At 44.4% G+C, this 22,504-nt stretch overlaps 1 protein-coding gene across 1 annotated transcript in view; it reads left to right on the forward strand.

Moving 5' to 3' along the window:
- Positions 1-22,504, forward strand: part of dicer1 (dicer 1, ribonuclease type III) — a 61,757-nt gene that overhangs the window by 34,561 nt on the left and 4,692 nt on the right. Inside the window, exons 22-26 of the mRNA XM_084310355.1 lie at positions 15-1,419; positions 6,153-6,305; positions 14,282-14,691; positions 15,577-15,832; positions 20,956-21,196. Coding sequence (XP_084166481.1) covers positions 15-1,419; positions 6,153-6,305; positions 14,282-14,691; positions 15,577-15,832; positions 20,956-21,196 — 2,465 coding nt within the window. The remainder of the gene's footprint in view (positions 1-14; positions 1,420-6,152; positions 6,306-14,281; positions 14,692-15,576; positions 15,833-20,955; positions 21,197-22,504) is intronic.

The raw sequence follows: 22,504 nt of genomic DNA on the forward strand, positions 1-22,504 counted from the left end.
CGTCTCCGTCCCAGGTATCCAAACCTGGACTTTGGGTGGAAGAGGTCCATCGACAGCAAGTCCTTCATCTCCTGCACCGAGGAGGAGGAGGAAGAGGAGGAGGAGGAGGATGCGGAGGATGATGACTGCAAACACCAAGAGACCGTAGCCTCCTCTACCTTCTCCTCTGCACAGGACGGCCCGGAGCCCCGGGGGCCCCTCGTGGACCCTCCGCCCGTCCCGGAGCCCCTTGTGGACCCTCCGCCCGGCCCAGAACCCCCGGAGCCCCTCGTGGACCCTCCGCCCGGACCAGAGCCCCAGGGGCCCCTCGTGGGCCCTCCGCCCGGAGATGCCACCTGCGCCGGGAGCCTCACCAACGGCACCGCGCCGGCCGCCGACGCAGATGAGCACCTTCACCGACGCCACAACTGCCAACGCTCCCCGCCCGGCTCGGCCCGGCCGGAGAGCCCCGAACACATCACTACCTCAGCTCCCGCTCCTAACCCTGTGAGCTCCAGGAGCCAGGGGCCCCGGCCTGGCCACCAGTGTACAGCAGGGAGGACCTCGGACCACGCGAATAAACCTACCTCACCGCGCGGCACCGCCGCTCCCACCGCACCTTCAGAGACCCCCGAGAGCCTGGGGCCCAACCTGCAGGCCCTGACCCTGTCCAATGCACCTTCAGAGACCCCCGAGAGCCTGGGGCCCAACCCGGCGCTCATCTTGCAGGCCCTGCCCCTGTCCACCGCACCTTCAGAGACCCTCAAGAGCCTGGGGCCCAACCCGGGGCTCATCCTGCAGGCCCTGCCCCTGTCCAACGCACCTTCAGAGACCCCAGAGAGCCTGGGGCCCAACCTGCAGGCCCTGACCCTGTCCAATGCACCTTCAGAGACCCCCAAGAGCCTGGGGCCCAACCCGGGGCTCCTCTTGCAGGCCCTGCCCCTGTCCAACGCACCTTCAGAGACCCCAGAGAGCCTGGGGCCCAACCCGGGGCTCCTCCTGCAGGCCCTGACCCTGTCCAATGCACCTTCAGAGACCCCCAAGAGCCTGGGATCCAACCCGGGGCTCATCCTGCAGGCCCTGCCCCTGTCCACCTCCGCACCTTCAGAGACCCCCAAGAGCGTGGGGCCCAAGCCGGGGCTCATCCTGCAGGCCCTGCCCCTGTCCACCTCCGCACCTTCAGAGACCCCCAAGAGCCTGGGGCTCATCCTGCAGGCCCTGTCCCTGTCCACCGTACCTTCAGAGATCCTCAAGAGCCTGGGGCCCAACCCGGGGCTCATCCTGCAGGCCCTGACCCTGTCCAATGCCAGCGACGGCTTCAACCTGGAACGCCTGGAGATGCTGGGAGACTCGTTCCTGAAGCACGCCATCACCACCTACCTGTTCTGCACCTACCCTGACGCCCACGAGGGACGCCTCTCGTACATGCGCAGCAAGAAGGTGAGTCTGACACTCACACTGTCGGGAATACATCAGGGTATCTCTTAACAGTCTGTTAATACTGTTAATCAGTTGACAGGACCACGGACAGACGACGGTAAGTAACTGATCCAAGGCCTCGGTGGTGCATGTAGAGCAGTCACTGCAATCTTGGCCAAGACCCCCAGGCATCCATCACCTTAGTCAGCGCTAGGAGACGGGCACTCAGAGAGATGGGGGGGGGGGGGAGGAGTTAGAGAGTTCCCATGTTTGTGATGCTGCAAAAGAGCAGACATGTAGTACCCTGTAGTGCCATGTAGTGCCCTGTAGTACCATGTAGTACCCTGTAGTGCTATGTAGTACCATATAGTACCATGTAGTACCCTGTAGTGCCATGTAGTACCCTGTAGTAGGGCTGGACGGTATGGTCTAAAATGTATATCACGGTATAATTTGAAGCATAGACTGTAACGGTATATACGTATCACGGTATATTAACTTATCTTAAAATGTCTATATAAATGCTTCTGAAGGGGTAAAACACTGGTATGGCAGCTGTTATTCTGTTACAGCTGCTGAGCTATACTATAGCTAATGTCCATCAATATCTTCCTTTTTAATTAAATAGGTTCAAGAATCGAATCAGGATTGTTAGCAGAGAGAGGGAGGGAGGGGGCTGCTAGTGTAGCCAGCTAACGTTAGCTTGCCGAGGCTCCAGCACATCGACAAGCTGCTGGAGCCAGCTACCGTTAGCTTGCAGAGGCTCCAGCACATCGACAAGCTGCTGGAGCAAGCTAACGTTAGCTTGCCGAGGCTCCAGCACATCGACAAGCTGCTGGAGCCAGCTACCGTTAGCTTGCAGAGGCTCCAGCACATCAACAAGCTGCTGGAGCCAGCTACCGTTAGCTTGCCGAGGCTCCAGCACATCGACAAGCTGCTGGAGCAAGCTAACGTTAGCTTGCCGAGGCTCCAGCACATCGACAAGCTGCTGGAGCCAGCTACCGTTAGCTTGCCGAGGCTCCAGCACATCGACAAGCTGCTGGAGCAAGCTAACGTTAGCTTGCCGAGGCTCCAGCACATCGACAAGCTGCTGGAGCAAGCTAACGTTAGCTTGCCGAGGCTCCAGCACATCGACAAGCTGCTGGAGCCAGCTACCGTTAGCTTGCCGAGGCTCCAGCACATCGACAAGCTGCTGGAGCAAGCTAACGTTAGCTTGCCGAGGCTCCAGCACATCGACAGTTAACATTACATAAGGTTTTAGCGCAACGTGTGCATTCCAGGATGCAAAGCATGTTAGACCATTGGACTCGTCGCAGAGTTTACATTACACATAGAAACTGCGCGACTCGCGAGAGAAGTCACACAGCTGTGTGCAACACAGGGCTGAAGAGCTAGTTCGCTTCTGTGTTTATTATGAAATGACAATTGCGTGTTGACACGCCCACTGCGCGAAGCCTCTGTGCTCCTAAATAACTTTTTCCAGTTCGCACATATCTATTATCTATAACTAATTCTATCTATTTTTAGGGGCAAATACGAGTGAAATAGTTGCGCTGTGGTTACATGACGTCATTGCTATTTTAGAGCTGCTCTACCGGTTACAAGGTATAGTCAAAATCCATACCGTAGAGCAAATTGATACCGTTTATACCGTTTATACCGTCCACCCCTACCCTGTAGTACCCTGTACCCTAACTAAACTAGACAGATTAATCTAAAGGTCAGTCCCCGACCAGGTGAGATCAGGGTAGGTTGAAGGAGAGAGAGAAAAGATGAGTCTTAAGCAGGAATTTAAAAGCTTCGACAGAGCAGGCACCCCTGATGACGGCAGGTAATTTGTTCCAATTTTTTTTTGCACAGATAGTTTTTTCAGTAGATTTCGGATCGTTTGGATTTGATGGCTTCTGGTTCTGCTCATCGAATATCGAATCCGGTTCTTCTCTGTTCTGAATCTAATATTTTCGGTGAGGGAGAAAATTAAACGCCAAGAACCAGAACTATTCCATCTTTCATTCTTGTCAGATTTAGCCTCTAGTCAGTGAATTGTGAACCATGACATGAAGGTATGCATATATCTGATGCATTATGACATGAATATATCAAAGGAGGCTTATTAAATTCATTAATATTGTCTTGGAGGATAATGCATTTTGCTTATCTATTACCAAAGGAAGGAGACAACTGTTGCCAAGGAATGTTCACCTTAAATCACTGCTCAGTGACTCACTGCTCATCTACTCTCTGTGTTCATCCTCCCTTCAGAGCTAACGTGAAAGTGTTCTTTAGTGGGTGTCTGGGGAGGAACTGCTCTGTGAACTTGCATCTAGGATTATTGTTTGTTTGGTTCCCTCGAATATAAAAGATGAATGTCAGCTGTCAGTATATTGTTACACTCGAGTGTCTCGCATAGCTAGACCTCTCTCCACAGGAGATATTATAACGTAGTGTAAGCTCCAGCCTCTCCTGGTGATAGCGTGTCCCAAGTGTCCTCGAGCAAGATGCTTGACCCCTAACTGCTCCCGATGAGCAGGTTGGCACCTTGCATGGTCGCCTCCGCTGTCTTGTCTTGAGTGAATGTGAGGCATAAGTTTGTAAAGTGCTTTGGATAAAGAAAAGTGCTATATAAATACATAAATGCCGTCCATTTGTAAGTGCTAATGTTGCTACCACTACTAACGAGAGACCAGAACACGCAAACGATGCACAGAGGGTTGAAGCAAATGCTTTGTGATATTGGAGGAGCTTCCTTGTTATTTGGACAAAACTACACTACAATACTACACAGGTATTGTGTTTTGCTGTATTTAGGGCTGGGCGATATGACGATATTATATAAATATCGGGTACAGTTCATTAACGATACACTTTTTTAACGTATCGTGGATATCGTGATGTTTTGCCCAAGAGGATTGTGTCGCGTCAATCTGGTCCACCCCGTTCAAACTTTTGAACAACGCCGCTCCCACACACACACTACTGCATCAAAGTTAGTTAGTACTTATGATTAACAAAGGCATTCGTTTTGTGGCATCAACATTATATAGTTACACGTTATATAGTTACACATCAGCGTATTTACCCAAACATAGCAACGTCCGATGACGACATAGATATCAAGCGTTACTGTTCATATCTCAGTCCGTGCCGAGTTGTGCGTGCCCATTCTGCGGTCTGTTAATAAAGTTTTCAATCAGACAGATGTATGGAAAGGCTTTTATTATAACATTTGTTGCAGTAAAATCATTATGCCTCGTTGTCATGCTGCGGTGCGCTAGTAATCACTCGTCGGCTGCGGTGAGCTGTTGTTGTTGTCGTTGAGCTGAGCTCTCGTTAAAATCAAGGAGGGCATTCAGGAAGTAAAAAAAGAATAGCGCTGCTTGCCGATTGGTGCTAAGAACAGCAGGGCGGGTACAAGCGGTGTGACGTAATTGGCAGACTCGACTGTCAATCAAAATTATTATGTTGCCGGCTGAATGATTGAATGAATGAACGTTATTAACGATTGCAGAATGGGTACAATACAGTACAGCTCAATACAACAACAGTGGACTGACTGGAGGATGAAGACCAGAAAAAGACTTTCGGCTTTTTTACATAAGGGTCCTCCATTTTCAATTCATCAAAACATTTAGAGACATACAAATATACAGTAGTTTCATAAAAATGCTAAAATCCTATTGATTGATTTAAAACTTTATTAACATATTGCAGAATGGGTACAGTACAGCTCAATACATACAATTGTTAAGGGGATGCAGACCAGCGAAAGACTTTCGTCTTGTTTACATCAGGGTCCCCCATTTTCAATTCATCATATTTCATATCTAAATCATATAATATCTCATTGCTAAATATATGCAATATATAATCTAATAATCCAATAATCAAAATCTAATATATAATATAAAAATGCTAAATGCATGGGTATTTTATTTTGTCTTTAATGTTAGCTTGCAAACTCAAATACTGTCTTGGTAAGCCTCATAATGAATTGTTTGGGGAAAAAAAGAAAAACATCGTGATGCGTATCGTGTATCGCCGAAAGGTCAGAAAATATCGTGATATCATATTTAGGCCATATCGCCCAGCCCTAGCTGTATTCCATCTTTTTTGTGAAGCACCAACCAAACATCCAAGCACTTGCTGCTGTTAGCCGCACTGTCGAGCCCTTTGGTTTGTTTTGTTCTGTCGTTTGGTTCGTTCTGTCGTTTGTTTCGTTCTGTCGTTTGTTTCGTTCTGTCGTTTGGTTTGTTCTGTCGTTTGTTTCGTTCTGTCGTTTGGTTCGTTCTGTCGTTTGGTTTGTTCTGTCGTTTGGTTTGTTCTGTCGTTTGGTTTGTTCTGTCGTTTGGTTCGTTCTGTCGTTTGGTTCGTTCTGTCGTTTGGTTCGTTCTGTCGTTTGTTTCGTTCTGTCGTTTGTTTCGTTCTGTCGTTTGGTTCGTTCTGTCGTTTGGTTCGTTCTGTCGTTTGGTTCGTTCTGTCGTTTGTTTCGTTCTGTCGTTTGGTTTGTTCTGTCGTTTGTTTCGTTCTGTCGTTTGTTTCGTTCTGTCGTTTGTTTTGTTCTGTCGTTTGTTTTGTTCTGTCGTTTGGTTTGTTCTGTCGTTTGTTTCGTTCTGTCGTTTGGTTTGTAATATAGTCGTTTGGTTTGTAATATAGCCACATAAATGCAAAGAGAAAAACATTGTGGTGCATATTGTGAAGTGAGAAAATGTGTCTAAGTATCGTGTGATGATCTTTGAACCTGGATGTGTTTTCAGGTGAGCAACTGCAACCTGTACCGTCTGGGCAAGAAGAAGGGCCTGCCCAGCAGGATGGTGGTGTCCATCTTCGACCCCCCGGTCAACTGGCTGCCCCCCGGCTACGTGGTCAACCAGGACAAGAGCCTCACCGACAAGTGGGATTCAGATGAGGTCAGTGGTGCTGATGGTGGACTAGATTAGTGGGATTCAGATGAGGTCAGTGGTGATGATGGACTAGATTAGTGGGATTCAGATGAGGTCAGTGGTGGTGGTGGACTAGATTAGTGGGATTCAGATGAGGTCAGTGGTGCTGATGGTGGACTAGATTAGTGGGATTCAGATGAGGTCAGTGGTGGTGGTGGACTAGATTAGTGGGATTCAGATGAGGTCAGTGATGATGGTGGACTAGATTAGTGGGATTCAGATGAGGTCAGTGATGATGGTGGACTAGATTAGTGGGATTCAGATGAGGTCTGTGGTGATGATGGACTAGATTAGTGGGATTCAGATGAGGTCAGTGATGATGGTGGACTAGATTAGTGGGATTCAGATGAGGTCAGTGGTGATGATGGACTAGATTAGTGGGATTCAGATGAGGTCAGTGGTGATGATGGACTAGATTAGTGGGATTCAGATGAGGTCAGTGATGATGGTGGACTAGATTAGTGGGATTCAGATGAGGTAGATTGATTAGATTCAGATGAGGTAGATTGATTAGATTCAGATGAGGTAGATTGATTAGATTCAGATGAGGTAGATTCATGGGATTCAGGTGAGGTAGATTCATGGGGATTCAGGGCACGGTGGCACAGTGGTTAGCCCTGCTGCCTCACAGCAAGAAGGTCCTGGGTTCACAGTGGTTAGCCCTGCTGCCTCACAGCAAGAAGGTCCTGGGTTCACAGTGGTTAGCACTGCTGCCTCACAGCAAGAAGGTCCCGGGTTCGAACCCCAGCAGGAGGCCTTTCTGTGTGGAGTTTGCATGTTCTCCCTGTGTGTTCGTGTGGGTTTCCTCCAGGGACTCTGGTTTCCTCCAACACCATAAAGACATGCATGATGTTAGGCAGGGACTACAGATGAAAACTAGCTCCTTAGCTAACTCTGGCACATTTACATTGATGTGGAAACTGAAGATGTTGATTAATGTGCACTGTCCTTGGGTAAAAATAAAAAATAAATAAACTTTAACTTAAACTAGATGAGGTAGATTGATGGGATTCAGATGAGGTCAGTGTGGATGGCGCTGAATTGGTCCTTCATTCGAAATTCCACCACAAAGCGTCAGCTGACTAAATGTAAACATACATCTCGCATGATTATCTTTGATCTTTGATCTTTGATCACGCTGCCGGAGCTATCTTTTTACGTTGCATCGATCCTATTGGATCATTGATAATTGGATTGATGTAGTAGAGTAATATGGGTAGACTATAGAGGTAGGTAGTTATGACCACAGTGTCTGGCAGTTGTGGACAGTGAAAGCAGTAGGTAGGTTTAAACTGAGTATAGGCAACAGAGTTCAAAGTGCATACAGTATGGCTAGCGTAGCCTAGGGTGTAGGCAGTGGAGTTCAGGGGTCATCGTGGTAACAGAGTTCAGAGGGCATGGGGTCATCGTTGTACAGAGTTCAGGGAGATGACCTGTTCCCTGTGTAGTTGAATGAATAATGAACAGTAGAATCATCATCATGCGCCACCTTGAATATCCAGCTGGAGTTCAGTGTGTGTGCAGTATCTGGTCTCGGCCACCAGAGGGCGCAGGTCCTCTTCCCCTGCAGCTCCTCCTCATTCCTCTGCTTCTGGACAGGAACCTTCACGGCCGGCCGGCTGGCCGGGAGGAAAACATCACGTTCTGTTTGGCATCTCCAGTCAAATGAATACAGGTTTACGGATATCTGGACCGCTCTGTGATTTGTTGTCGAGTTTCTATTCTAATAGATTTGATTGATTTGAGTCGATATGAGGTCAAGTAGTTCCTGTTGGAGACCAGCTATGGTAGGAGCAACATATCACTACTGTACTGTCTACTGTACTGACACCAGCTATGGTAGGAGCAACATATCACTACTGTACTGTCTAACTGTGATCATCGTGTTTTGGGCTTTTTCTGATATTTAGCCTGATGATGACATTATTTTGGTCAATTTTGAGATCATGATTATTTAATAATAATAATAATAATAATAATAATAATAATAATAATTATAATAATAATAATAATAGCTTGGATTTATATAGCGCCTTTCAAGAAACCCAAGGGCGCTTAAACGTTATTACTCAATGTCGTGCATTTATTGAACTTAAAAAAGAAATTCAAATGTATTTTTAACAGTGAATTTCCATAAACTTTAAATATAATTCAACTGGGAAAACAAAAACATGACCTGGTTTAAAAACATGACCATCTTATTTCATAATCGTTGAAGCCAAAATCGTAATTCGATTAAAAAAATTTATTCCACAGTCCTAATGTTGTCTAAATTAATTATAATATTATTAACTTAATATAATTACTTAAATATGGTAAGAATAAATATGTATATACAGCATTATTGTACATGCCATCATGCAGACTTTATGGGTTATATGCAGGTGTATATTCAGATATATATATATATATGCAGTAATTATATTAATGTGTACAGCACTATTGTACATGCTAAAACATGACAGTCCTAATGTTGTCTAAATTTATTATAATATTATTAAAATATTAAATTGAGATTTCTTACCAAATTATTTATGGAACATTTGAGTGTCATTTTAATTTTTATTTTTTTTATTTTGATACTGTGTCAATGTAGTCTGGTATGACGAACATCACTAACTAACATTCTAACATGACATAACATGAACAGCAGATATTTTGGTGTCAGTTGAACCCTTGACAAACCATATAAGTCAGTTTTGACATTTTTTAGGATGGCCCATGTATTTGCAGTTATACAGTAAAATCAATCCAAATCACTTGTGAATGTGATATATCACCAGAAAGTACCCTCTAATGTCTTTAACTATGAATGAAGTCAACACTCTAACTTACCATCTTTAGATTATAAAGTACTCCACCTCTACTGTCTTTAACTATGAATGAAGTCAACACTCTAACTTACCATCTTTAGATAATAAAGTACTCCACCTCTACTGTCTTTAACTATGAATGAAGTCAACACTCTAACTTACCATCTTTAGATAATAAAGTACTCAACCTCTACTGTCTTTAACTATGAATGAACACAACACTCTAACTTACCATCTTTAGATAATAAAGTACTCAACCTATACTGTCTTTAACTATAAATGAACACAACACTCTAACTTACCATCTTTAGATAATAAAGTACTCAACCTATACTGTCTTTAACTATAAATGAACACAACACTCTAACTTACCATCTTTAGATAATAAAGTAAATTAAAAATAGAATTCTGAGGTACTCAATTAGTCCCCCTGAATGTCTTGATATTGATGTGTTTCCATATCAGACAGCCTTCAGCAATAATTATAAATAATTATTGTATTTATATATTAATGTATACCATTAGATTCAAATGTATTGTCATTATACAGCACAAGTACAGTACAAAACATATACAAAGTAGTACTGAGTGTAGAACTAATCAAATCTATGTACAAATATATTCCCATGGGGATCAATAAAGGAATATCTTATCTTATTCAGCATTATATCTGTTAATACGTTATATTCAGTAATAATGTACTTCATATCCTAACCCAGTGGTATTGGCCTAGTTCAGTTATCTTTAGAAATGTGAGGGAAAGATCTGATCCAGGCTTTTTTATATAATAATTATTTTCATATAATGCAATTCAATAATAATATAATTCAATTGTCAAGAATATTTCATACCCACATATTATTTCATATTTTAAAACGAGCAGAAATCACCAACAGAATCACAAATCCCATTGTGAGTTTTTGGTGCAACTTGCAGACATATTAACATTATTGATATTTAGTTTTTCTTCATTAAAAAGTATCACTGCAGTAAAATCAACATAATTCTACACCAAGGCAACACGTCTGTGGGCTGCCGCGTGGTCTGCACCCCCTTAACCCTTTCACTGCCACACGACAGAAGGTTAACCCTTTACTATCGCACAACCGACGGCGATGCTCCATCATTAGCATCATTAGCTCCGCATCCGTGGAGCTAATGATGCTAATGATGGAGCATCGCCGTCGGTTGTGTGATAGTAAAGGGCTAACCTTCTGTATTGTCACAGTGAAAGGTAGGGCTGGGCGATATGGCCAAAAACGTTATCGCGATAAAATTATAAAATTATTTTCATATAACTCGATATCGATAATTATCGTCGATATAATGTCTGTCAAGTTTAATTAACTTATTATGCCCGGCGCCGATACGCGGGCTGACTTGTTTTGCTGCTGTGAATGTCTCGAGAGTCGAATTGATGTCGTCATCAGTCCGCGCACGTTAGCAGAGCGTGTATCTCAAGCGGAGTATCTCATGACTCAAAAATGACCCTAAAATACTCTGTTCCGCCCAATTCATTGCAACGACGTCCACCGTATACCCCACACTACTATAACAGTTACCCTCAGAATTCAAAACACACACCAACTCGGCAGGTAACCTGTGAAATAGCGGCGTGCAAGCTAATTAGCCATAGCCAGCCCCGTTTCCAAGCGGAGTATTTCATGACAATGTACTAAAAAATGACCCTAAAATACTCTGTTCCCCCCAATTCATTGCAACGACGTCCACCGTATACCCCACACTACTATAACAGTTACCCTCAGAATTCAAAACACACACCAACTCGGCAGGTAACCTGTGAAATATCGGCGTGCAAGCTAATTAGCCATAGCCAGCCTCGTTTCCAAGCGGAGTATTTCATGACAATGTACTAAAAAATGACCCTAAAATACTCTGTTCCGCCCAATTCATTGCAACGACGTCCACCGTATACCCCACACTACTATAACAGTTACCCTCAGAATTCAAAACACACACCAACTCGGCAGGTAACCTGTGAAATAGCGGCGTGCAAGCTAATTAGCCATAGCCAGCCTTGTTTACCGAGTCCTACCTCCTTCCGGGTCTCCTTCCTCTATCGGCCATCTCCTTCACCGATTGGTTGTTAGTGCGTGTGCTCATATCCAAGCTTGGAAAATCGATATATCGAAACTTTGCGACCACGTTTCATGTTTATTTCGAGGAAATAATTTATCGCGATAGTTATCGTTATCGTTTTATCGCCCAGCCCTAGTGAAAGGGTTAACCGGCTGTCCTGTGGCAGTGAAAGGGTTAACAATTGTGTGTATTGAGCTGTACTGTACTGTACCCCTTCTGCAATCTGTTCATTAAAGTTTTCAATCAATCAGCCGCGTGGTCGTCCTCGCCTGTCAAACCAGGGGATGGGGTCCGACCGCCAGTGATCCTTGAACTTATCTTATGAGATGATTAAGCCAAAATGTTAAAAGCCAATCCGTGATCAACAAACGTTTACCAGCTTGAAACCTACCAACAGATGAGCAGGTCAGTGTAGCAGAGCGCTCCTGGTCATCAGTAGAAGATGGACCCTCCAGGTAGAAGACAGACAGACAGACCCTCCAGGTAGAAGACAGACAGACAGACCCTCCAGGTAGAAGACAGACAGACAGACCCTCCAGGTAGAAGACAGACAGACAGACCCTCCAGGTAGAAGACAGACAGACCCTCCAGGTAGAAGACAGACAGACCCTCCAGGTAGAAGACAGACAGACAGACCCTCCAGGTAGAAGACAGACAGACAGACCCTCCAGGTAGAAGACAGACAGACAGACCCTCCAGGTAGAAGACAGACAGACAGACCCTCCAGGTAGAAGACAGACAGACAGACCCTCCAGGTAGAAGACAGACAGACCCTCCAGGTAGAAGACAGACAGACAGACCCTCCAGGTAGAAGACAGACAGACAGACCCTCCAGGTAGAAGACAGACAGACCCTCCAGGTAGAAGACAGACAGACAGACAGACCCTCCAGGTAGAAGACAGACAGACAGACCCTCCAGGTAGAAGACAGACAGACAGACCCTCCAGGTAGAAGACAGACCCTCCAGGTAGAAGACAGACAGACAGACCCTCCAGGTAGAAGACAGACAGACAGACCCTCCAGGTAGAAGACAGACAGACAGACCCTCCAGGTAGAAGACAGACAGACAGACCCTCCAGGTAGAAGACAGACAGACAGACCCTCCAGGTAGAAGACAGACAGACCCTCCAGGTAGAAGACAGACAGACCCTCCAGGTAGAAGACAGACAGACAGACCCTCCAGGTAGAAGACAGACAGACAGACCCTCCAGGTAGAAGACAGACAGACAGACAGACCCTGCAGGTAGAAGACAGACAGACAGACCCTCCAGGTAGAAGACAGACAGACAGACCCTCCAGGTAGAAGACAGACAGACAGACCCTCCAGGTAGAAGACAGACAGACAGACCCTCCAGTAGAAGACAGACAGACAGACCCTCCAGGTAGAAGACAGACAGACAGACCCTCCAGGTAGAAGACAGACAGACAGACCCTCCAGGTAGAAGACAGACAGACCCTCCAGGTAGAAGACAGACAGACCCTCCAGGTAAAAGACAGACAGACAGACCCTCCAGGTAGAAGACAGACAGACAGACCCTCCAGGTAGAAGACAGACAGACAGACCCTCCAGGTAGAAGACAGACAGACAGACCCTCCAGGTAGAAGACAGACAGACAGACCCTCCAGGTAGAAGACAGACAGACAGACCCTCCAGGTAGAAGACAGACAGACAGACCCTCCAGGTAGAAGACAGACAGACAGACCCTCCAGGTGGAGATCATTCACACTTTAGGAAGAAAACAGACATTTGTTTTCTAGCGGCGTCATGCTGACACACAAATGACAAACAAAACTCGATCAAATACGAATAAGGGACACAGAAAACAAGCGAAACAAAAATAAATCATGAATAAGATCCAAAGCACTAAACGGATGACACAATAAAGAGTTCAGTAAGGAGAGGTGAGCTGTTTCATATAGACTTGGGTCTGGGCACAACTACTGTATGTATGAGATCCTCTATTTCCTTCTGTTCCAGGCCTTATGGATATAGTTGGATATTGAAAATATGCGGTTACCAATTGACAATGGCAATGCTGTCTTGGGGTTCTTATTTTTGTGTAATCTTTAGGGCTGTCAAAGTTAATGCCTTAACTTTGGAGATTAATTTAAATAATTTAAAGCATTAAAATAAATTAATCTAGATTAATCTATGGAGTGAAAAATCTTCAGTGTTCTGAACTTTCAGCAGTATATTGGCTTGTTCTTTTATTGCATTGACTCATGCACATTTTTGAAAATCATCTGACATGAAGATGGAACACATTTCTGTTGTTAATATGATTTCTATTACTGGTAGTTCATACAAGACATTATCGTCCTCTAAGCCAATCTGCACTTTAACATAGGCCTGGGTTGTTTTTATTTCTGTTAGCGCCGCGGATATAAGAGAGAGGTCTAGCTGAGTCAATGTTTACTGAGAAACTGTATTCAAAGAAAGCTATTAAAATAGTCTTTGAATCTAAATGTACTTTCTTTGTGTTGATTTTACATGAATTCCATGATTTTACTCAAGTAAATATCTGTTACAAGCTTCGGTTTTACGTAGAAAAATGCTATTTTTAATCTAGATTAATTACAGAAAATTGTGAGATTAATTAGTAAATTTGTTTTAATCTATTGACGGCACTAATCATTTTATAACATTTTCTTAAAACATATTTTTAACATTCATATTGCCATTTTTAAACGGGCAATATTAGTTGTAGCTGCTGTCTGTGTTTAGTAAACAACCTGCCTGAGGGATATATATATATATACCTACCTGTACCGACTACAAAATACCACTCCAGTAATATGGAAATATGTAATATATATATATATATATATATCACTTTTTAGCAAAGAAAATGTGAACTTTTTGTACCAAAATGGGATAAAAAAAAATAATCCGAAAATATTTGAGAACTAATTGAACTTAAACTGAAAGAATGTATATTGTCTGAAGCCCTGCCGATGTCGGAGCCGCCTTGCTCTCCTAAAGTGTGCAGCAGCTGGATCACAATGTCTCCTGTTCTCCGTCCTGCTCAGGCCAAAGAGGAGCTCCTGGCCAACGGGCGGTCAGGGGAGGACTACGAGGAGGAGGCGGGCGAGGAGGCGGACGACGAGCAGGAGGAGGAGGAGGAGGAGCCCGAGCCCAAGGAGGAGGAGGAGCCCAAGGAGGAGGTGAACGTGGAGGAGGACCTGGAGTACTACCAGGAGCACATCAAGTTCATCGACAACATGCTCATGGGCTCCGGCGCCTTCGGCAAGAAGATCTCCATCGGCCCCGCCGCCGCCTCCTCCTCCCCGGGCCCCGCCTCCTCCGCCCCCGGCCCTGCCCCCGAGAAGAAGTGGAAGGCCCCCAAGAAGCCCCCGCACCACGCGGCGCCCCCCGCGCCCCCCTCGGAGGCGACAGGGGGCGGGGGCTCGTCGTCCTCCGCGGACGAGTTCGACTACAGGTAGGAAGACTGTCGAGTTTTAAACTGTGGAGACCAAACAGAGAAGGTAGAGACCACTTTGAACTGTTGAACAGTAATCCAGAACTATTTTATTGCACTGTAAAATATATATATTATTTTATTTTATATATAAATAAATAAATAATATATTTTGTATCTATTCTATTCTACAATTTTATTGCACTGCACTATTGCACTATTTTACTCTGTCTAGTTTATCTTACTCTTTTTATTATTGTCTATTTAAAACTCAATCAAACCATAACCTCTTAACCTGCGCCCCCAAAAGTGGCCATTTTAGTTTTCATTTTTGAGGACTGCATACTTTCTTTGCAAACCAAAACAACATACTTTATACTTATAGCACATGCATGAGCCTGGTCTCTTTTGAAAGATGACATTCTGAAGTTTCTGATTCCAGAAAAAATTCAATTTGAGTGCTAACGTAATAGAGTGACATAGGTCTGAACTTGAGTTGTAAAAAAAAAAAAAAAAAAAAAAAAAAAAAACTTGTTACTCAAGTTTTTCTGTAGTAGTTAGTAGTCCAGGGGTAGTATTTCCCCAGAAGGTGGAATGGCTTACAAAATAAATCCATACGGACCCATAGCCTGAAGCCTTATGTAGTACAGTATCAGAAATGAGTGATTAGGAGTGATTTTGGTCAACTGTGTACAAAAGAAAAACTCAGTTTTCTCATAGTTTTCTTCAATTCATTCTCTTCCTGTCTCTTTGCTCGTTAGTTTTTCCCCAGATGGGGTATCAGTGGCCTGTTGGGATGTTGGATCCTAATGTGAAAAACTGTGATTTTATATGTCTGCACTTTGAGCTGCAGTTTCTGTATGAAAGGTGCTCTACAAATAAAGTTTATTATTATTATTATTACAGCTCGTGGGACGCCATGTGCTACCTGGACCCCAGCAAGGCGGGCGAGGAGGACGACTTCGTGGTGGGCTTCTGGAACCCCTCGGAGGAGAACTGCGGCGCGGAGCTCGGCAAGCAGAGCATCTCCTACGACCTGCACACGGAGCAGTGCATCGCCGACAAGAGCATCGCCGACTGCGTGGAGGCGCTGCTGGGCTGCTACCTGACCAGCTGCGGGGAGCGCGCCGCCCAGATGTTCCTGTGCTCCCTGGGCCTCAAGGTGAGCGGGCGTCTCTAGAGGGAGCTGGACGTAGGGATGTCCCGTATTATCGGCCTACCGATATTATCGGCCGATATTGGCATTCAAATGTAATATCGGAAATTATTGGCATCTGTTAAAAAATAAAAAATACATTACATTTATTTAACCTTTATTTACCCAGGCAAGTAAGAACAAATTCTTATTTTATTTATTGTCAAAAGTATGCATAATGTTGTGTTAATTCCACGACAAGAGATATGTAATGTTAATTACCTGAAATTATTCAGTTTTTTTGTGGGGGGAAAGCCAGCATATATCGGTATCGGAAATTAAGAGTTGGACAATATCGGTATATCGGATATCGGTGAAAAGGCCAATATCGAACATCCCTAAGGTAGAGCAGTCGTCTGGTAATCCGGAGGTTCCCGGGTTTGATTCCTGCTCCTCCCCGGGCAGCTTGTGGGAAACAAATTGTAAAGCACTTTGGATAAAAACGATGCATCAATGCACCATTTTATTTTTTATTAAATTTGTTCACACCTTGACCACAAGCTCTTAGGGGCGTGGCCATGTCTCGATTCTAAGTTGCATCACGATGCGGACGTGGACGATTCTGCATCGATCTACATCGACAGAACATAATCAATTATTATAGCCTACTAACGTTGATGTGACTTTAGGCACATAGCTCACATTTACATATATAACGTAGAACAATTGGCGCAAAATTGCTGCGGTGAAAAATGGTTAGTAAAAGTTAGACGTAAGTAGTACCTACTTACTGGTCACAGGAGTCTTCAATAACGTTTGGATGGTAATCCATTTAGTGAATCCATTTGTTGAAAAAACATCTTTGTTGGCAGACGGCTCCTGCTATCTTAACGTTAGCAAGCTAAGCATGCACAGCGCGACCTGTGTAAAGTTAATTAACTTGTGTTCCGCTGGGGAAAGACTGTTCATCACTGCATACAACTTGGTTTAATCCAAACATCCGTTCAGAAACTTCATTCGGCGATATCTGTGAATATTCCTATTAGGGGTGGACGGTATAAACGGTATACGGTATAAACGGTATGAATTTGCTCTACGGTATGGATTTTGACTATACCGTGTAACCGGTAGTGCAGCTCTAAAATAGCAATGACGTCATGTAACCACAGCGCGACTATTTCACTCGCATTTGCCCCTAAAAATAGATAGAATTAGTCATAGATAATAGATATGTGCGAAATGGAAAAAGTTATTTAGGAGGCTTCGCGCAGTGGGCGTGCCAGCCCCTACCGCACGCATGTAAACACGGGTCTAGTAGTCTAGTGGGACGGGACACGGGAGCGTCTCCCTGAGCTAACGTTAGCTTAGCTACCGTTACAAAATGACCCAGTCAACTATTCACTTTTAGTTTAATACATGATGGGGCATTGTCTAACCGAACGGTATCTAGTCGGCCAGCTACCGATAGCTCCTGACATCAACAAACGCTCCACAAAGTCTAGTACTAGAGACGTGTATGCTACCTGTTAGCTCACGTTAACGCAAGTTAGTTCACCGTTCAAAACGAAATGTCCCATTGAACTAAATAATTCACTGAGGCGTTGTATTAACGTTATATATGCAGTAGCTACAGATAGCTCCTGATATCAATGTCTTATAACACTGATTCAATGCGTATTCGAGCTGAGGGCTTGCTAACGTTATACCAATACAATAGGGTCCAGGTGCAGCGCCGGAGAATCCTGGCCGTAGCTCTGCTCGAGGCTACTCGAGTATAGGTCCAGGTGCAGCTCCGGAGAATCCTGGCCGTAGCTGGAGGCTACTAGAGTACACACAGACAGTGGAGCTTGTTGCGTGGTGGCGATGTCTCGCAGATAATACAAGTACAAGTCTAATTATATAATATATATATTTTATAAAAAAAAAAATATATATATATATATATAAAATAAAATAAAAATTTTTATCGAAAACGATGATACCGTGATATATACCGTTACCGTCTATGCTTCAAATTATACCGTGATATAAATTTTAGACCATACCGTCCACCCCTAATTCCTATGCCTTGGTCTGTGTTCAGCTGACACTGTTGCCACGCCCACTATGCAAAGCTAGTGCTCCGGTCATGCATCCACTCGACTCATAGAAGATACAGCATCAGGCTATTCTAAAAGTATTGATAGTGATACTAATAAAATGGAGTATTGAACCGTTTTTAACAGCTGGCTATCGAGATACCTTTCTAGTATCTGTGTATCATGCAACACTAGTAAAGACATTTATTTTGACACTCTGATCTAAGAACTTTCTAAATAAAAGTAAATGTATCGGACTGCTTGTATTAATTGATGAAAAAGTAGCCATGTGCTGTCATATAGATTGTAAAATTGAGGATGTAATATATTATTGAGCTGCATCGAGATGCATCATCGAATCGTGGACAGCTGAATCGTAATCGAAATGTGAGGCCAGTGAAGATTCACAGCTCTTCTAGCGCTGCAGAAAATCTCAGGCCTAGTTTTCTCCCCACAATGCAGTGATCAGTTTGCCACTATTATCATCAAAGTTATCAACTCTACATAGTCAGCCTGACGCTTGCCTCTCCTCTTTCCCAAGGAGCACATGTGCTGCTAAATGAAGAAATGTAGGAGCACAGTGAACAATGTTCATAAGAGTTATTTTCTGTAGGTTTGGGTATCGTTTGGATTTGATCGAATCCAATTATTATTGAATCTCCGTTCCGCTTCTAATATTTTTGGTTGGGGAGACAATTAAACATCAAGAACCAGAACTATTATATCTTTCATTCTTGGCAGATTTAGGCTCTAGTCAGTAAATTGTGAACCATGACATGAAGGTATCTTTTCTCTTAACCTGCTGTAACTTAGCCTTTAGCTTTTGGCATCTGTTTCTAATGCATTATGACGGGAATATATCAAATGAGGCTTATTAAATTCATTAATATTGCCTTGGAGGATAATGCATTTAGCTTATCTATTACCTAAGGAAGGAGACAACTGTTGCCAAGGAATGTTCACCTTAAATCACTGCTCAGTGACATCATCTACTCTGTGTTCATCCTCCCTTCAGAGCTAAAGTGAAAGTGTTCTTTAGTGGGTGTCTGGGGATGAACTGCTCTGTGAACTTGCATATAGGATTATTGTTTGTTTGGGTCCCTCGAATATAAAAGATTAATGTCAGCTGTCAGTATATTGTTACACTCACTCGAGTGTCTCGCATAGCTAGACCTATCTCCACAGGAGATATAACCTGAGTGTAAGCGCTAATGTTGCTCTCGCTAACGGAGATATTATAACCTGAGTGTAAGTGTTAACGTTGCTCTCGCTAACGGAGATATAACCTGAGTGTAAGCGCTAACGTTGCTCTCGCTAACGGGAGATACTTTAACCTGAGTGTAAGCGCTAACGTTGCTCTCGCTAACGGGAGATATTATAACCTGAGTGTAAGCGCTAACGTTGCTCTCGCTAACGGGAGTTATTTTAACCTGAGTGTAAGCGCTAACGTTGCTCTCGCTAACGGAGATATTATAACCAGAGTGTAAGCGCTAACGTTGCTCTCGCTAACGGGAGATATAACCCGAGTGTAAGCGCTAACGTTGCTCTCGCTAACGGGAGATATTTTAACCTGAGTGTAAGCGCTAACATTGCTCTCGCTAACGGGAGATATTATAACCTGAGTGTAAGCGTTAACGTTGCTCTCGCTAACGGGAGATATTATAACCTGAGTGTAAGCGCTAACGTTGCTCTCGCCAACGGGAGAGAGAACCTGAGTAAGCGCTAACGTTGCTCTCGCTAACGGGAGATATTTTAACCTGAGTGTAAGCGCTAACGTTGCTCTCGCTAACGGGAGAGATAACCTGAGTGTAAGCGCTAACGTTGCTCTCGCTAACGGAGATATAACCTGAGTGTAAGCGCTAACGTTGCTCTCGCTAACGGGAGAGATAACCTGAGTGTAAGCGCTAACGTTGCTCTCGCTAACGGAGATATAACCTGAGTGTAAGCGCTAACGTTGCTCTCGCTAACGGGAGATATTTTAACCTGAGTGTAAGCGCTAACGTTGCTCTCGCTAACGGAGATATAACCTGAGTGTAAGTGTTAACGTTGCTCTCGCTAACGGAGATATAACCTGAGTGTAAGCGCTAACGTTGCTCTCGCTAACGGGAGATATTATAACCTGAGTGTAAGCGCTAACGTTGCTCTCGCTAACGGGAGAGATAACCTGAGTGTAAGCGCTAACGTTGCTCTCGCTAACGGGAGATATTATAACCTGAGTGTAAGCGCTAACGTTGCTCTCGCTAACGGAGATATAACCTGAGTGTAATCCCTAACGTTTCTCTCGCTAACGGGAGATATAACCTGAGTGTAAGCGCTAACGTTGCTCTCTTTAACGGGAGATATTTTAACCTGAGTGTAAGCGCTAACGTTGCTCTCGCTAACGGGAGATATTATAACCTGAGTGTAAGCGCTAACGTTGCTCTCGCTAACGGGAGATATTATAACCTGAGTGTAAGCGCTAACGTTGCTCTCGCTAACGGGAGATATTATAACCTGAGTGTAAACGCTAACGTTGCTCTCGCTAACGGGAGATATTATAACCTGAGTGTAAACGCTAACGTTGCTCTCGCTAACGGGAGATATTATAACCCGAGTGTAAACGCTAACGTTGCTCTCGCTAACGGGAGATATTATAACCCGAGTGTAAACGCTAACGTTGCTCTCGCTAACGGGAGATATTATAACCTGAGTGTAAACGCTAACGTTGCTCTCGCTAACGGGAGATATTATAACCTGAGTGTAAACGCTAACGTTGCTCTCGCTAACGGGAGACTGGAACATGCAAACGGGCGGTTGAAGCAAATGCTTCGTCATATTAGAGGAGCTTCATTTGCTCAAACTTTACTCATGTGCTCCTGAATTATTCTCCCGGTTCGCACACGTCTATTTTTAGCCACCGATGTGAGTGAATGTCAAGCATTAACGTTACAGTTGCATGTAACCGCCCTGACATTTCAGTAACGCATGTAACCGCCCTGACATGTCAGTAAAGCATGTAACCGCCCTGACATTTCAGTAAAGCATGAGACATTACATAAACGTTGTGTGTTTTTGTGCTTGTGGTAAAACCAGGTGTTGCCGGTGGAGAGAAGAGCCCTGCTGGAAACTGCAGCGTCGACCCTTGACCTCCGTTACGGCTGGCTGAAGATCCCGCCCCGCTGCATGCTGGACCACCCGGACGCAGAGCGAACCCTCACCCACCTCATCTCCGGCTTCGAGAACTTTGAGAGGAAGATTAACTACACGTTCCAGAACAAGGCCTACCTCCTGCAGGCCTTCACCCACGCCTCCTACCATTACAACACCATCACAGGTAGGCCACGCCTCCTACCATTACAACACCATCACAGGTAGGCCACGCCTCCTACCATTACAACACCATCACAGGTAGGCCACGCCTCCTACCATTACAACACCATCACAGGTAGGCCACGCCTCCTACCATTACAACACCATCACAGGTAGGCCACGCCTCCTACCATTACAACACCATCACAGGTAGGCCACGCCTCCTCCTACCATTACAACACCATCACAGGTAGGCCACACCTCCTACCATTACAACACCATCACAGGTAGGCCACGCCTCCTACCATTACAACACCATCACAGGTAGGCCACGCCTCCTACCATTACAACACCATCACAGGTAGGCCACGCCTCCTCCTACCATTACAACACCATCACAGGTAGGCCACGCCTCCTACCATTACAACACCATCACAGGTAGGCCACGCCTCCTACCATTACAACACCATCACAGGTAGGCCACGCCTCCTCCTACCATTACAACACCATCACAGGTAGACCACGCCTCCTCCTACCATTACAACACCATCACAGGTAGGCCACGCCTCCTACCATTACAACACCATCACAGGTAGGCCACGCCTCCTCCTACCATTACAACACCATCACAGGTAGACCACGCCTCCTCCTACCATTACAACACCATCACAGGTAGGCCACGCCTCCTACCATTACAACACCATCACAGGTAGGCCACGCCTCCTAGCTCATCTTTCGTTGGATTGGCATGTCTAATAATGCTGTTTTTATGAATACCGTCCTCTATATCTATCCACTTGTTTATAGTTAACGGGTATGTTAAATCAAACGTAGCGTTGTCCGCGGAGTAGGTCACGTTGACGCAGTTTCCGTTTGATGAATGGCAGTTGAAACTTTCTACAACTTTCTAAAGCCAGCACAGTGTTTTAAGTTTGTTTATTAGTTAATAAAATACATGTACTTTACGGTGAAATGCTTGGTTCTGTATGGGCCGGCTTAGAAAGCTCTCGACCAATCACAATGCGTGGTCGGACCTACCTGTTGTATAACTTTATTTATAGAGCACCATTCAACATATTGCAGCTCAAAGTGCTCTACACAAAAAACTAAACGGGATAATAAAAAGATTAATGGAAAAAAAATTATAACAGAAAAATAAGACGTTAAAAAAGAACAAATTAAATGATAACGTTAAATATTTAAGTAGAAATAAAGCAAAATAAGACAATAAAAGGTAAGTTTTGAGCTGTTTTGAGTCTGCTGCCCTAATGACCTGCGGGACCAAAGCACTTCTTTGCCCTACCCAGATACCCTGAATATGACTGTCCGTCTC

The sequence above is a fragment of the Notolepis coatsorum genome, assembly GCF_963971535.1.
Source record: "Notolepis coatsorum genome assembly, chromosome: 3".
Classification (NCBI taxonomy): Eukaryota; Metazoa; Chordata; class Actinopteri; order Aulopiformes; family Paralepididae; genus Notolepis; species Notolepis coatsorum.